Here is a 17890-nt window from a genome sequence, read left to right on the forward strand (position 1 = left end):
GGAAGACTGACACCCCCTTGCCCCTGGTCAACCAGAGTTCTGCTTCTAAGACATTTCTTATGTCCCCATCAAATATTTCATTTGGGAAAAGATTTCCATAAATGACCAAAAAAATGTTATTGAAAATTACTGTTCTAAATCCCGGCTTCTCTAATGTCAATTTGTAACGGAATTGCCTGGGAGTCTTGTCAAGTGCAGATGCAGTCTGCAGTCCTCCAGGTTCCCCTGTGGTTGCTGATGCTGGAGCCCATTGAGGGCACTTTGAGGTCAAGGATCTAAAGTGTCCTCTCGGATGTACATGCACGTAGGTTATTTTGCTTTTTCATCTTTGTTTCAGATAGGTAGATAGATAGATAGATAGGTAGATAGGCAGATAGATCTCTATAGAAATTTATATAGCGATCTGCCTATCCATCCATCTATCCATCCATCTGTTCGTCTGTACAGATCTATCTGTCTGTCTATGTATCTATCTATCGATCGATCGATTGTCTATTGGTATCGATCCATCAATTCATCCATCTACCCATCCATTCATCTATCTATGTGTATATGTAGATACCTGTCTATTCATCCATCCATCCATCCATCCATCTTTACCATGACTATTTTATGCAAACATTTAGACAAAATTAGTAGTGACTGTACAACCCACTCAAAGAGAAGCAAAATCCCCCTGGTGCAGGGAATCGTAAGAGAGAAAGGAAGGGACTAAACGCATTGAAATGTCCCTGTTTGAAAGCATTCCTTTCTGGGATACTGGGGATACTTAAAAATACGATCCACTCTAAAGGGATCTCTCCCTCTCTGACATCCTACCAAGGTCAGAGAGTCCACTATGAGAATTTTATGTTTGCCAAATTTGGAAGTCCTACAGACCTGAGCAGTCCTGGGCCTTAAAAACTCCGTAACTCCTGCATGACCAATGGGAGTCTTTATAGGTTGTGTGGAATACTAAAGATGTGCTCTGCATGGATTAAAGGCATACTGTAGCCTTTAGATATGAAGTACATTATTTTCACTCCTTCTCTGTTTTGTGTAACTATTAAATTAGTGGGCCTGAGATACTGCCTTTGCCTACTATCTGATCAGATGGTTTTTTTTTTTTCTAGCATATATCAAATGTGCTTGTTTCTGTTAGATTGACAGTCCCCTCTTTTAAAAAAGAAAAACTAAAGTGTTTATTTTTTGGCCACAGATGACTTTAAGTGCTCCTGGTTTGGAGTGATTTATTTTTTCTCTTCCTTTACAGCTGTGACCTAGTTAATTGTAGGTGGGAAGCAAACTCTGAAATTATTAGACTTTCTGCTTTGCTTAAAAATCTTGTCCTGTTAAATTGTAGGATGTCCTCTTTAATAACAGGAAGTTGAGTCTCAGGATCAGCAGCATTTGTGTTCTTTGTGCATCAAGATAAAGAAAAGTGAGTGTGTTTCCTCGTGGTCAGGGAAGAGAGATGGATAAATAGATGACTCACGGATGAGTCGCTCATTCTAAAAAGAGTTGAAATGCTCTCTGTTGGCTGCAGATTATAACCTCTGACTATTCTGGTTGCCCATCAGAGACAAAGGAGGGAGTGATCAGGGTCTTGGTTTGCTTGCTTCGTTCCTGACATTGGGCAAACTCAAGTACTGAAATACCACATCATTAAGAAACTACTTTAATGTAGAAATAAATGCATGTTACTAATATTCAGGTTTTTCAACTCTGTAAGTGGGCCCCCATGGTGGAAAGAGACATTCTATTACTTTAAACAAAATATTTCTTTTCAATATTTAGTTTTTTTCAGGGGAGGGGTGGGAAATAGTTGGGTGGAAGGCTCTTAAGTGTCAATTTTCCATTCTACATATGGGGAAAGGATCATTTATTAACCCATTCCATGGGCCAGTTGCTCTGCTGGAGTTTCTATCCCATGATAGTCAAGAGGTAAAGTGGCAGATCTTTCGAAGCCACGTGAAAATAGGAAGCTGTAAACGTTAAGTACAGTGATGGACACGACTTGCTTCTATTTCTTTCAATAGCCCTAAATCCAAGAATTAAAGTTGATCATGGGCCTGGATCTATGGCTCTCAAAGTATGTTCCCACAGTCAGAACACAGAACATCAGTCTGTCCTGGGAACCTGTCTGAAATGTGTTTGACCACACCCTGCAGGTGATTCCAATACAGGTATGAGAACCACTGACCTAGACCCTTAGGTTCCATCGTGAACTGAAGAACTCATCTGCAAGCCAGCAAGACCTAATGGTCTAGGAATCTACAGCAGTGGTTCTTCTCCATGGCTGTACCCTAGAAACCCTAAGATGCTTCTCAAAAATAATAATACCAAGTCCCTCCCCCAGACCAGTACAATCAGAATCCCTAGTGGGGGATGCAGGGAAAAGCTTTTAATAAAACTTCCCGGGGGACCCCCATGGGCAGCTGGGGCTGACACCCTGGGACCACAGGAAGGGAGGACCCAGGTGGGAGAGGGTTGCCACGCTTGCTATAACGTCTATGCCCGTGAAAGGAGGCCTGCAGTCATTGTGCAGAATCCAGGCAGGCCCTAGAAACTCACAGTTCTAGACAACAGAGGTGACCAAAGCTGCACTGTCGGGACAGAGGGGCTGGGGACAGGCTTCGTTTGGAGATAGCTGGTGGGGTCCTGCCAGACTGCACCTCCTCATCCCTCCCAGCTGCCAGTGTGGAGAGCTGCCAGCCTGCTTCATTCATGTGTGTGTGTATTTTTAGTAGAAACAGGGTTTCACCATGTTGGCCAGGTTGGTCTTGAACTCCTGACATCAGGTGATCTGCCTACCTCGACCTCCCAAAGAGCTGGGATTACAGACCAGACATGAGCCACCATGTCGGACCCCCAGTTTATTAAGAAACACTAACAGACAGCTCTCAGCTACTGGGCATCTCCTGGTCTATGAATTTTAAATCACCACCTTTGTTCCTGAAACAAGAGGGAAATAACCAATACTTTGAACCAGTTTCCTTCTTCTCTAGGGAATTATATTTTAGTATAATTTACATCAAATTATACTATCCAGATATATTTTTCTGAAAAAAAAAGAAAGAAAAAAATTTATTCTGTGTTTTATAATGAATCCAACAATCAAGTGTAAGCTCATTGTCCTTATAGATTTTCAATGCCTTCAAGGCCTAGGAGGATGTAATTACATTTTTTTTTCCTCTTGAAGCGTTAAAGGGCATTGCACTTCTTTCCATTGGTCATTTCCTGGCTCCTCCTGGCTCGCCAATTTCACAGTTGCCTCCGCTCAGGGAAGGATGAACTTTGCTTTACTGCAAATGAGGAAGAGGACTGCTTGCAAATTCAGGAACACACTGAGCCTTAGGTTAAGAAAATATTTCACTTACATGGGCCACTTGGCCTCTGTCAGAAATTGGCGGCCAGCCTGGTCAACATGGTGAAACCCCATCTCTACTAAAAATACAAAAACTAGCCAGGTGTAGTGATGTGCACCTATAGTCCCAGCTACTCGGGAGGCTGAGGCAAGAGAATCGAAAATCGCTTGAACCCAAGGGTGGCAGTTGCAGTGAGCCAAGATCTCGCCACTGCATGACAGATCAAGACCCTGTCTCAAAAAAAAAGAAAAGAAAAGAAAGAAATTGGCAGGACAAAGAGGAGGTCCAAAAAGAGGGACTTCTTGTCGGCTGATGTCCCTATTAGGTGAGGAGAAATCTTTGCCTTTGCCCTCAGAAAGTTTGCCAAACATCAGCTGACAAAAGGCAGATTCACAGGGGAAAAGGCATACAAATGTGTTTGATCATACTTTTACATGACACAGGAGCCTTCAAAATGCAGACCCAAAGATCCAGGCAAACTGTCCATTTTTATGCTTAGGTTCAATGAAGTATGGGCAGCCACGTAGATAATTCAACTGGACAAAAAGTGTCTGACCTGAGGCTAATGGACTGAGTGGGGAGATCCAGCAAGGCCTGTCTAGATTCTTCTTGACATCTCTGAGCAGTGTTCTTTTCTTCTGAGTATAGATAGGGCAGGACCCTCTTCGGAATGGGGCTCTTATGACCTACAGTCAAACAGGGTAGGTCAGAGAATCCCCTCCCTGCCTCCCCTCCCCTCCCCTCCCCTCCCCTCTCCCCTCCCCCCTCCCCTCCTCTCTCCCCTCCCCTCTCCCCTCCCCTCTCCCCTCCTCTCCCCCTCCCCTCCCCCTCCCCTCCCCCTCCCCTCCCCTGCCCTCCCCTCCCCCCTCCCCTCCCTTCCCTTCCCCTCCATTCCATTCCCTTCCCTCTTTCCTTTCTCCTTCCTTTTCTCTTCTCTCTTTTCTTTTTTCTTTTCTCTTCTTTCCTTTCCTTTCCTTTTCTTTTCTTTTCCTTTCTTTCTTGTGAGATGGGTTCTCACTCTGTCATCCAGGCTGGAGTATCATGGAGCAATCACAGCTCACTGTAGCCTCGACCTCCTAGGATCAAGTGATTCTCCTACCTCAGCCTCTCTAAGTGTTGGGATTACAGGCATGTACAACCATTCCCAGCTAATTTTTTTTTTTTTTTTTTTGTAGATATGAGATCTTCCTGTGTTGCCCAGGGTGGACTCAAACTCTTGGGCTCAAGTGATCCTCCTGCCTTGGCCTCCCAAAGTGCTGGGATTACAGGCGTGAGCCACTATGCCCAGCTAAGAATTTCCTTGTGGCTAGTTTTTACATAGAAAGGTGTAAAAGGGGAAATTTAAAGTGATATTTTTAGGCTTTATGGCTGGCTTTGGGAAAAGAGGTTCTGGTTCCTAGAAACTGCCCTGGGGAAGAGGGATTCTAGTTTGTATGGCTAGGTTTGGGGGAGGATAAGGGGCCAGAGATGGGAGGGCCAGAGATGAGAAAAGGTCAGAGAGAGCTGCTTCTAAGGCCTTCATTTTTGGGTAACATTTTCTGAGCCCCAATACATATAACCTGGCGGATAACCTGGCCTCACTTCCTCCTCACCTGCACACCTACCTGCTTCCACTGGTACGTCACTGGAGCCCCACGGGGAGCTTGACCCCTGCCCTAACAGGAAGGACAGAAAATCCCTGGCACAGGGAGATGGAGCAGCCTCCAACCTGCTTTGGTCTCCCTTAAGTGTGATGTCCACCATAGCTTGTCTTATCATATACCTGTCAGTCTCTTTGCTGTCAGCATGCCTGGTTTCTGTCCTCCTGGTCGACCTAAACTCTGGATTCATTATTAACAGATACTTTGATTGACTACTTTAAACCCATTGATTCACCTTGACCTATCTTTAAATTCTGGATGATTCTGGTTGCCTGTGTGACTGTGCTGACTTCCACAACTTCCCTGGACTTCCAACCCATAATAGTTCTTGGTTTTCCAAGCTCCGTTACCAAATCATAACCCATATCTACCATCCTCAGTCAAACACAGACCAAGAACATGCCACATCACCTGCAGGTAGGCTCATTTACATGTTCCAAGAAGCAGGGCTCAAAATGCATATTTTATCTTTAAGAGATCTTCATGAGAAAGGACAGCCTAAATTCGTCAGCAGTAGTCTAGGCAACTCACTAAATTAACAAGATTATCCTAAAACAGGCTTGATTTTGCCATATATCAAAGGATTCATTTTTTTCTTACTTTGAATTTGAATACAAGTCTGATTCATTGACTGATGCAATCTCCATTGACCAACTGAAGACAGATCATTCATGGCAGCTTTCTGTTGTTTTATTTGTGTTGGATTTTTCTATTATTGTTGGTTTAGGTGTAATTTCATGAGAAGATTTTTGTTAAAATAACTAACAATTTTTTTAATTTAATTTTTAATTTTTGATTAGATTTTATTTGATTTGATTTTTTGAGACAGCATCTGTCTCTGTTGCCCAGGCTGGAGTGCAGTGGTGCAATCATAGCTCACTGTCGCCTCCAACTCCAGGGTCAAGCAATGCTCCTGCCTCAGCTTCCCCAGTAGCTGGGACTTAGGCCCCCAGCTAATTTTGTGTGTGTGTGTGGAGATGAGGGTCTTTCTATGTTGCCCAGGCTGGTCTCGAACTCCTGGCCTCAAGTGATCTTTCTGCCTCAGCCTCCCAAAGCATTGGGATTACAGGCATAAACTGCTGTACCCAGCCTATATTTTTAATTTTAATGAATCACTTATAGAGTGATCAAGATTTCTCTAGGAAATACAGAAAATGTGATGGACTAGAATAAATAGTTTTTTGGGGGTTTTTTGGTTTTTTGTTTGTTTGTTTTTTTACAGTCATGTTGGAATGCAGAGTGCTTGTTGGAGTCCCAATCTCTGGACTCAGTGACACTGTGGGACTGAGCCCTGGGGAGAGACAGTGCTGTGGTCAGCAGAGAGCCTCCTAGCTGGGCTCCTCAAATGGCCAGATATCAATTACACCTCTGCTTTCTTTTTCCCCTGGAGAAAAGCATTCTAAGAAAGCAAGAGAAAAATGCAGTCTAGAAAATGGCTTCCAAAAGTCATTGCTTGCCAAAATTGTATCCGCCCTACAGCAGGGACGAACGTTGACCCCACTTACATTAGTGCGGCCTCTCCATTCCCATTCATCAGGTCCCCAGTATTGTCTATGCCGTGGTGAGTGTGGTTTTCATTTCCGAGTAAGAAAGGGGATGGGGTGCTCATAGGCCCGCTCTTGAGAAGCCAACATGAGAAGAACGATGCCTGTTAGAGAGTTTCAGCTGCACCAGGGTGGATTTCACGTAGGCAAGGCCCCCTGATATTTCTAAGCCACAGCCTGTGCTTTCACAGAACATAGGTCGTTTCGTTCATTCAGTACTCATTACATTCCTATTACACTCAAGACACTCGAGATTTTTTAAAAAGGAAGACTGCTAATTCAGAAAGATGAGTTTTAGAGAGAAAAGAGACTTTATGAGAAGTGAGTAGTGCATTGAAAACTGAAAACCCTTCTAATAGCTATTGTAAACAACAGAATACCCCTGAGTCAAGAGTTCAAAGGAATTTAAGTTATAGGTTAAAACAAAGTGTTCTTACGTCTATTTACCTCTTAAAAATTCTACTCAACCTCCTTTATATCTGAAAGAGACATTGACTTTCTCCTTACTAAGCAATCCTCCAGCCTCTTCCCAGCTTCTAGACACACATTTTCTAACCTCTTCTCAATTCCTCTTTGGAAAGGAAGTGTTCATCAACTCCCAAAGAACTCTCCAACGAGCATTAACTTGGCTTCATCTTCCTCTGGGTAAAGGAAGTGACTCTCGGACCACCTCCCCTTCTCAAGCTTGAGACCCCTTTCTCAAGCAGGCAGATCCCCTTTTGTTATGAACAGGACCTCTGCTTTACAACTTCACTCCCACCAGGCCCCAGACCATTGCTCTTTTGAGTGTATGTAACCCCTAAACAAAACAAAGTATGTGTTTTTTCACATAAGGCTTTGATTACACACACACATGCTTGCGAAGTATGTACTCAAAAATCATCCTTGGGAAAGGATGAATTTCATGGAAACCAAATAACCAGAGATTAAGAAAAGAGGGTCTGAGGACATTTAATTTCCGATTCCTGGCCTGAACTGATTTAATTCAGGCGGCTCTGATTTTATTTCTGCTGGGGCCTGGATTGCATATGGGAGCTTACTTTCCTAATGGGTAATTGATAGATGATATCACTTTTATGGCCATAGGATCTCATGTATAATCATGTGTGGAGCTTGGGGGGGATATTTCTAAACATAGCTCTTGGCTTGCTGCTCGGGAGTGCTTAAGCCAGAGGGCAGCTCCTGCCTCTCCTGTACTTTCCCAGGGACCCAAAATATTTTTATATACACAGCAAAGCATTTTTTAAAGATTATTCTCCAGTCCCCAAAATGAACCTAGTGAGTTTCCTAGCATTTACATAAATGAGTTTTTTGGGTTCTCAGGTTGAGAAATGATGACGCCATGATGGCTCTTGGTTGGAGCTGGGACATTTTCCAGACCCAAATATGGGATTAAACGTGTTAGTGAGCAGTCCTGAAGCGCCTTGGGATTTCAAGACTGTTTGGGTTTGGGTTTTGCATATCACCCACTCACTTAACCATACCAGTGCTATTTCTAAATATCCTTTTTTTCCAACGAACTGCAACCCGGATTAGAAAATGACAAATGGTAACTTCCAAAAATATTTGGACTTTTGCCTCCATGGTGGGTGTGAGAGAGTCAGGAGCAGAAGAAGGTGGTATGGAAGGGCTGTTGAGAGAGGAAGAGAACATTCCAGGCTCTTCTGTACCCCAGCCTCTTTCCCCCAGATTCCATTGGCAGCAGCCCGCTGGGGGCTAAAGCATGGGGGACAGCAGTCCAGGCCCCCAGAAACAACAGCCTGTTGCTGCCTCCACCCTATACTACCCAAAGCCCACGTCATGGGATCCAGCTAGAAAACCAAGAATGCTAGAAAACCAAAAACCACTTCACACTCACTAGGATGGCTGTAATCAGAAACAAGATTGGCAAGGAGGTAGAGAAACTGGAACCTTCACACACTGCTAGTGGAAATGTAAAATGGTACAGCTGCTTTGGAAAACTGTCTGACAGCTCCTCAAATGGTTCAACATAGAGTGACCATCTGACCCAGCAATTCCACTCCTAGGTATGTGCCCAAGAGACACGAAAAACATACGCCTTGCAAAAATGCTTACACAGGTGTTTATAGCAGCATCATTCATAATAGCCAGATAGTGGCACAACCCAAATGTCCGTCAACTGATGCGTGGATAAACAAAATATGATCTATCCACATAATCAAACATTATTCAGCAAAGAAAAAAATGTACTGGCACATGCTACAAATGGATGAATCTTAAAAACATTATGCTGAGTGAAAGAAGTCAGCCACAAAGACCCCATTAATATAAAACGTCAAAAATAGGCAAGTCTATGGAGACAGAAAGGAGATAAAAGGCTGCCAGTAGCTAGGGGGAGTGAGGAGAGATGGGGAATGACAATCACAGCTAATGAATATGGGGTTTTCTTTTGAGGGCATGAAAACGTTCTCAAATTAGATTGCGGCAATGGTTGTACAATCCTATCATGAAACTAAGAAACCACTGAATTGTACATTTTAAATGATTGAAGTGTATGGTATATTAGTTATATCTCAATAAGGTATTTTTACGTTTTTAAGGGCACTGATGCGTAATGATGTTGATCAAATATCTAACCTGAAATGAGCGTGTAGACAAAGTTAACGCTGAATTAAAAAGAAAGAAAGAGCGCTGACAGAGTGATGGGCCACGTTCATTTAAAGAACAAAGCTTCCAACATAACCCCCTCCCGGCATTTTGATTACACGTGGAGATTGCTTTGTGGTATTCAGTGGAATGAGAGAAAGAAATGTGCAGCAAACTTCAACCTCAGTTTGAGTCCTGTGTTGGAAGGCAGGAAAGGAATGTGGAATTAAAATGCGGATTAGTAGTTAAGACCTGGAAAAGTCCTTACGTGACACAGAAGTAGAGGATGCCTGCTCACTGCACACAAAGCACAAAAGAAATCTGCTTTCTACAAAACTAGAAAATATAGCTGATGGGCGTTTCTGAGTGCATCTCTGCCTTTCCCTCTCACTCTTGTGGATTTATTTATTTTCCTTTCACCTTCTCAGCCTCACTCTGGAATAAATTGTCTATTGATCATCTTTTGTTCTTCCAAAGGAACAGATCTGGCTTATGCTAAGGCCTTAATTCCTTAAAGTTTCTTGATATTGGGCCTTATATGTACTGGGCTTTGCTAGTGGAGAAATTGTCCTTTACCTTCGGATCAGATGAGTAAAAGATAACAAGATGCATCCAAGAGAATCTTTTTTAAAATGCTACTTGTACTAGTAGCTGACTTTAACCTGAGATAGGAGTTCTTCAACCAATCTTATGGCTGACATTTTATAAATAAATAACCCCTGAATGATTAAGATGGGTTACATGAGATTGCACTTCTGAACACATTTCTTTAGTTGCTATAAATATACTTCTCCATGTGTGTGCTGTTTTCTGCGTATTTATGTATTTGCAAATTTCTTTCATAATTGCACTACACATTACTTACAATGTGTTTTCTCCAATTCCTTTTCAAGGCAGTAATTATGTCATAAAACATCCCCAGAGCCAGGCAAAGGCATTTGTTGCTTTAAAAAAATAAAATTCCTCTGTCTTTACAAAAGCAGTGAATGAGGATCTGGGAGCAGGGATAGAAAACACAGAAACGCAGAGATAGGGAAGATGATTAACCAGTGGGATGGAGATGGGAGCTGCGAGACAAGGGGCTGGGTGTCAGTGCCCGGCAGTCAGCTCTGCCATGCAAGGTCCCAGCTCCTCTTCTGCTCAGGGAACTCCTAGCACCAGCAACGCCTGCCTCCATCCCAGGTCAGCCGCTCAGTTAGAGCTCCCAGCCTTAGTTCCCTTCCCCAATGTGCAATCTCAGGACCAAGACCTCAGCTTCTACTTGGGATGTTTCCCCAGGGCTTATAATAGGCACTCAGCAACTCACCCTATCTGGCCAGCCAACTCAGTACTTGACTCTTTTCACCCAGAATAGTAGCTGAAATGTCATGGAAGGAGGGGTGAGCCAGTCACTGTTTCTCATTGTGTCTTCCTGGTGTCAGACATGGTGTTCCCACCCTTTAGACACCAAGAGGTCACTCTGTCCTCATCCACTACTTTTTAAGTCTTGTGATCAACTAAGTGGTAAATTGCCTAGAAGATGCTTATTTTCTATAATTCTCGAGAAAAGAATAAGGAAAGTGATGAAGAGGAGTGGGAGTTAGACCAGTCCAGGTCACGTGTTCGCCTGGTGAGCCCTGGTGTCTTACTCCAGCTTTGTCACAGTGTTCAGGTGGCCTGGCCGGCTGCTTGCACCCTCTATGCTGGGACTTCCCCCTCCATAAGAAGAAGGTGTGTACACACAAACATAGAAACACAAGAGACAGACACATACATAGAGATTCACAGAGACAGACACATAGATACAGTGACCCACACAAACACACAGACACACATATACATAGACACACACACACAGACACACAATGACACATGCAGACATATGACAGACCCACAGACACACACATAGACACAAGAGACACACATATGCACAGGACACACACATAGAGACAAAGACAGATACAGTAGACACACACACATACACGCAGACACAGACACATAGAGACTCAGAGATAGGCACATGCATATGTACACACACACATGAACATATCATAGACAGACACAGAGACTCACAAAGATAGACACACAGACACACAGTAGACACACACATAGGCACATACATAGAGACTCTCTGAGCCAGGCACACACACACACAGGCACACATGGGCACACATAGATACACATACAGAGAGAACCAGAGACATGCACATGCATACTCAGACACACATAGACACAGTCATGCACTCACACAGACACACACACACACGTATAGTGAATTGCTCTGAGGTTTTTAAATCCGTTTGAAAAGCAAGGGCATTGTGGTCAATGACAGCCATGCCACTTGCATGCATAGCCTCTCAGAGGCCATCTGGGGAGCTGCCCTGTGACGCTCTGAATTAGTGATTTAAAGGCTAGGGCAGTGCCAGGCACAGTGACTCACACCTGTAATCCCAGCACTTAGGGAGAGCATGGCAGGTGAATCACCTGAGGTCAGGAGTTTGAGACCAGCCTGGCCAACAGGTGAAACCCCATCTCTACTAAAAATACAAAAATTAGCTGGGTATGGTGGTGGGCACCCGTAATCCCAGCTACTTGGGAGACTGAGGCTGGAGAATCACTCGAACCTGGGAGGCAGAGGTTGCAATGAGCCGAGATCACACCACTGCACTCCAGCCTGGGTGACAGAGTGAGAATCTGCCTCGATCAGTCAATCAGTCAATCAATAAAGGCTAGAGCAGAATCATGTAGGTGATTGGAGATACAGGGCCAGCAAAATCCGGCAGCATCCTTCAACAGCACTGTCACCCCGAGTTTTCACGGGCACAAAGACTGCTGGTGTCACCGGGCTCCAATTCCAGACTCCAGAGCAAGACCGCCTAAAGAACGCCACTCATCCCCACAAATGGGAAAGATTTCAGGGAAGCTTGAGTAGGTCTTGCTGTTCTCGGGAATTCTTGTTTATATTCAGTCATTTTTTACAAAGAGCTTATTATGGCACCTTTATACTTAAAGATTCCCAGACCATAAAGTAAATATATATTTAACTTTTTTAATTTTTAGAGTCACATTATTTAATCATAGAATAAAACAATGCCTTTAGAACCGTCCCTATCTATTCCATAATTATATACTTGGGATAAGAGTCTGGTTTACAGCCAAAATCCCCAGAGGATGGAGAGCATGAGTTCAGGGCACACATGCTGAAGCTAACTGTGATATATCTTGCATTTGTTTTTTCATGAAAATACCGACGCAGTTAGCTAATGTTAATGGAAGCATCATTTTCTGCATACTGTTGGCTTTTTAATTTAATTTCTTTTTCTCTCTCCCTCACTTTCACTCTCCCTCCCTGCCTTCCTTCTGCTTCCTCCCTTCCTTTCTTTCTTCTTCTCTTGCTATCGTCCTACCTTCCTCCCCTCCCCTCCCTTCCATTCCCTCTTAGATGAAAGTTTCTGGTGATGTGATGTTTGTAGAAAGGCAAGATTCTGTAGTACCCGTTTGCTTTTCATTACCGGGGTATAAAAATAAAGGAGAATATACAGGAATAAAATATGCATTGTGTTTTGCCCTAGAGCCGTTATTCATGGAAAAATGATAAAACTATCCGAAAAAGGGTTTAAATTAAAATGGGCCAGGTGAGGTAGCTCATGCCTATAATCCCAGCACTTTGGGGGGCTGAGGCAGGAGGATCACAGGAGGCCAGGAGCTTGAGATCAGTCTGGGCAACATAGAGAGACTCCTCCAAAAATAAACAAATAGAGGTTATCGTGTATTAATTAAACAAATCAATGCATAAATCCATAGCAAAAGGAGAAAAGGTAATAAAAGAACATAATTGAGAGAAACACAAATTTTTATGCTAAGAGTTTCATATTATCAGTGGTGGACAGTGTCCTTGAGTTACCAGATCATGATAAGGTGGCGGGGGGGGGGGAATATCAGCTGCATGCCATGCTCTTTATTATCCACTTTCTGTATGTCACCTCATGTAATCCTCACAACAACCTAGCGAGGTAGGCATTATTTCCATCCGACAGATCAAGAAATAAGTCAGAGGAGTTAATTAATTTGTCCGAAGCCACACAGGAAATGACAGAGCCACATGCAAACTGTGGTTACATAGGACTCCATGACACTCCAGTAGATTAGTAGATTTTACGTTTCTATTTTCTGATGGTATTAAAGGTTAGAGTCGAAGAGACAGATAATAAATAAGCAAATGTGGAGAAGGCAAACATGCGCCGTAACTTACCATGATATTTCAGGACTAGGCAATCAAAATGACGTTAAAAATTAAACGTGCTCTTTCTCTTAATTGTACAGCTAGGTTGTTGGGGCGTTCTCCCCTCCCCCTTCTTTCCCTTCGAGCTATGGAATGTCACCCTTTGGTATATAATTTATTGAATTAGGATGCAGATGCCCTTCTAAAATAATCAACAATCAAAACAACGTATGAAATTCCAATAGTTATAACTCATTTCATTGAGTGACTTTCCTTGGGTTAAGCTCTAGCTGTAGCTTACCCAACATGTAATAAAACAGCAAGAACATTTATAGGAAGTAACCCATCGTGGGGAGAAAAACAGGATAGGTTGACTTTACCTCCTTTTCCCTGCTTTCCTCCAAATCTTGGATGTTGATATGAAATTCATCAGATAAGTATTCTTTACAGCCGTTTCAATCCCAGCCTAAACTTGGGAGGCTTCCAAAGAAAATGCCTGGGTTTTTACAAATTGCCCACGGAAATAGCAATTTCTCCAGTGCTGCTACAGAATGGGACTTTTGCTTGACTATGTGGAAACTCGTGGGTTCTCCAAGTGGTAAAGGGTTAAGGACGTAGATGGAATGTCTGGGGAATGTTGGCAGGGAAGGCTGCAGCTCTCTGCTCTTAGCTTTCTCACCCTGGAGGGGATCCCGGCACTCCGTGATGCTTCTGGGTCTGAGGTCTTCCCTGAGTTCTGTTTCATCTGCCGAAAAGCCAGCCTCAGTTCACTGAGAAACAGGGATGTGCCGTTATCCAAGCGCTGAAGTTTATTTTTACCTTGTCCCTGGTGAGTCCCCAGAGACAGGGAGACAACATTTTAGGAGGGAGTTAGGAGCCTTTTGCTTATCCTTGAAGGAAAGCAGTCTCTGAGGATTAGTGAGGGTGGTGGTGAGGGTAGGTAGGGGGAGGAGAGCCAGAGGAATCAGAGTTATTTGGACAGCATTTTTTCCTTGCCTGATTAAATCTCACTGACATTGGCACTTTGTGTCACTAAAAGAACACAGCTCTGGATGTGGGGCCAGGGACCAGAGGGGTGGCAGCAGATTCTGGGGCTGGCATGGCCGCTGGGCTGCTTAGCTCTGAGGACCTGCCGTGGAGCTGGAACCTGACTTGCCGGGCGCTGAGGACCTGCCAAGCGGGGAACCTTCGAGTTCTGCAGCTGATGCTAAAACCATGGTGCATCTCCAGGGCCGTCTATCAGGTGGGACCGGAAGCTCCTGGTACATTGCTTTGCAGCATGGGAAAGTGGTGGTGAATGGTGGGGAACGGGGCTTGAGCTATTGTCACATGTGTTCAGGACTCGGAAGCACGTTACATGCAGCAGTTCCCGTGAGCAGAGCCTTCTCTTCCAAGTGCTATACGTGCCATATGGTGCAACGCGTGCAGTGCACCAGAAACACGATTTAATTCGGCGTTCAAAGCCACCAGATCGAGGAAGTGTCTATGTTACCATCTTGATTATTATTGTCACCATTTTGAGATGAGGTTATTGAAACTCAGAGAGGAATGTAAGTTGCTCAAAGTCACCCAGACAGAGCCTGATGATTTCAACCAAAGTTTTCCTGGCCGCAAAGACAGAGAATGTTTTTTCCATGAGTCTATGCTCTTCTCACAATGGATGATTTATCAAGCTCTGCAAACATGCAGTGTGTGCATGTGTGCGTGCATGTGCATGCATGTGTGTGCATGTGAGTATGTATGTGTGTGTGTGCATGTGAGTATGTATATGTGTGTGTGCATGTATGTATGTGTGTATGTGTGGGGGGGTATTATGTATGCATGTGTGTGCATGTGTGCATGCATGTGTATGTGAGTGTGCCCGTGTGTGCACCTGTGTGTTGGGGTGGTGACAAGCTGGTAAGGGGAGTGTGGTGTGTGGGACAGGAGGCAAAGCGAGAAGATCCCCAGGCACAAGTACTGAACCTCCTTTCCTTTACATAGTGGCCTCTGGATTCAGACACACACCCCTCAACCCAAATATGAGAAAAAGAGAGAAATGTTCCTGCAGGAGAGTGGCACTTTTGAGTCAGTTAACTGGGGGTGCAGAGCACTTCAAAAAGGCAGACAAGTATGTCTGCCTTGTCCAGTTTGGTGGCATTGAGCCACATCCCTGCTGGCCATGGAGACTTCAGTCCTGACATCCCCAGCCCTGCCTGAGAGGACCCAGATTGTGGGAGGAGTGGGGGGTGCAGGCAGCATGGCAAGTGAAAGAACGTCCCTTGGCCTGGCTCTTGAGGGGGGTGTCGCTTGTTTTTCCTCCTCTTTTACGGGTGTTTGTAACCCAATTTATTTCATCAAGCCGACTTAAGTGGTTTGGCCCTCTCTCTGTGAGCTAGCTCTTGATAATACTTGGAACCCAGCAAGCACAGCTGGCCTTTGTATATTTAGGCATAATTTGGTGGCCTATAATCCCTTAATAAAATGCACTGGCTAAAACAACTAGGGACCGTGTAGCCACCCATCCCCCCCACTCCACCCCTCCTCCTGGAATGTCTGGACTTTCAGGGAAGAGAGTCTCCTTGGAAGATGTGCCTAAGGGTTTCGCGTTGATTTCACAGAAGGGCACAGCCCCCCAGGACCCTTCCTCCTGCTTCTTCACCTGCCCCTGGGCAGGCAGGGGGAAGACCCTTTACATGGCTTCTGAAGACTTTTCTAGAATTCTTGTGCTGGAAGGGCACATATCTAAAAACTTTAAACAGCAAGTATGTCTGTCACAGATCATATATAAGAAACTTTCAGAGAAATCCTTCCAAATTTGACAAGCCTCCGAAAAATTTACATAAGATTTCCCATGACAAGTTGTGAATCTGAAAGACTCCTGGGGAAAAAAAAAATCCCCAGCTGGGATATTCAAGCAGTAATATGGCTGGTTTGTCGATTTGAAGCTTTTCTGAAACCATGATTTACAGTCAAAAGTCCCTGAGCTGGGTATTTGGGGGTAATTACATAGTGATAACGATTCTGTCTTTCCAGTGATTTTGAAGCCCTGGTTCCTGGCCTCTACCTCTCACTTTCTTTTCATCTCCTTTCTTTTTTGGGGGGCAGGGGGATGGAACAGGGTCTTGCTCTGTCACCCAGGCTGGAGTGCAGTGCTGCAGTCATGACTCATTCCAGCCTCAACCTCCCTGGGCTCAGGTGATCCTCCCACCTCAGCCTCCCCAGTAGCTAGGACCACGCCACTATGCCCAGCTAATTAAATTTTTTTTGTAGAGACAGGGGTCTCACTATGTTGGCCAGGCTAGTTTTGAACTCCTGTCCTCCAGTGATCCTCCTGCCTTGGCCTCCCAAAACGCCAGAATTACAGGTGCCGGCCACCACACCTGGCACTCTTTGTATTTTAAATCAACTAAGCAGGGTGGGCTAGCCCTGCTCAGGGGCCTTTTTCAGGATTTCCATTAACACTGTAAGTATACTGAAGAGAGGCTGAATGATGGGCCACCAGGCCTGGAAAAAGAATACATTCCTGCTCCAGCATGACTCTGTTCAAGCCCGCAGACAGGTCCTGAGCAGTAGTTATGTGCCTGGCCCTGTCGCGGGCAGTTGGGACTCAAAGGCTAACCACACCTCATGCTTGTCTGTGGTCTCTGGCCAAGCCAGGCCTACGGGGGCAGATATGTCCAACCCAGGCAGCTGGGAGGTAATCCCCACAGGTGGGTCTGGAAGGCAGTCAGGATGGCAAGTTTAAACCAATTCACCAACCTGGGAAGCTTGGTGAACAAGAACGGGTTAGCAGCTTACAGAGCCAGGCTGAGGGGGCTGGGAAAAGAAGAGGCAGCCTGGAGCGAAGCAGCTGGGCCGGGCTGGGGTGGTCTGCAGGAGTTCCAAGATTTCCAGCCTGTGGTCAGCATTTACCTGCTCCAGCCCTCCTTCCTACTGCCAGGCAGGACTGTTTTAAAGGCATATCTGTAGTAATACATGGGCCATCTCCCACTCTTCATAGCCTCACAGGAAAGAGCCAAAAACAAAGGCTATTCCCTTTGCTTTCTCCATTACAGAATGGGGCTAATAGCTTCATAGCGTTGTAGGGATTAAGTAAGCGATGGATACGAAAGTGTGTCTAGGTCACAAAGACTAAAAAAGATACAAGTGTGAAATGTTGTTTTTGTTGAAATGTTGTATTTTTGCTTTTTTAAAATATGTCATGAAAGACTCATTGAGAGTATATTTATTTATTAGTGATACAGTGATTAAAAGCCATTTTCATGTATTTTGTTTAAGCTGTATTTTTTGTACACCTGGGAACTTTTTTTTTTGAGACGGAGTCACTCAGTCACCCAGACTGGAGTGCAGCGGCGCAATCTTGGCTCACTGCAACCTCTGTCCCCAGGCTCCAGTGATTCTCCTGCCTCAGCCTCCTGAGTAGCTGGGGTTACAGGCAGACACCACCACACCCAGCTAATTTTTATATTTTTAGTAGAGACCAGGTTTCACCATGTTGGTCAAGCTGGTCTTGAACTGTTGACCTCGTGATCAGCCACCTCGGCCTCCCAAAGTACTGGAATTACAGGC

At 44.5% G+C, this 17890-nt stretch overlaps 1 protein-coding gene and 1 non-coding gene across 9 annotated transcripts in view; both read left to right on the top strand.

Annotated features, from left to right (window-relative positions):
- The window catches only part of FRMD4A (FERM domain containing 4A), a 679421-nt gene that overhangs the window by 341171 nt on the left and 320360 nt on the right, over positions 1-17890 (top strand). For 2 of the 8 annotated variants that reach the window (XM_064368415.1, XM_064368414.1), the window contains exon 1: positions 14028-14582. The exons of the other annotated variants lie outside the window; for them this stretch is intronic. In XM_064368415.1, coding sequence (XP_064224485.1) covers positions 14439-14582 — 144 coding nt within the window. In that variant the 5' untranslated portion in view covers positions 14028-14438. Of the gene's footprint in view, positions 1-14027; positions 14583-17890 lie in introns of those variants that run through there. 8 annotated transcript variants of the gene reach the window in all.
- LOC135271437 (small nucleolar RNA SNORD78) lies at positions 9102-9166 on the top strand. The gene has a single exon (XR_010339578.1). It is a non-coding gene; the product is annotated as a small nucleolar RNA SNORD78 (small nucleolar RNA).

The sequence above is a fragment of the Aotus nancymaae genome, unplaced genomic scaffold (assembly GCF_030222135.1).
Source record: "Aotus nancymaae isolate 86718 unplaced genomic scaffold, 86718_ANA_hifiasm-v0.15.2.pri h1tg000077l, whole genome shotgun sequence".
NCBI classification, from domain to species: Eukaryota; Metazoa; Chordata; class Mammalia; order Primates; family Aotidae; genus Aotus; species Aotus nancymaae.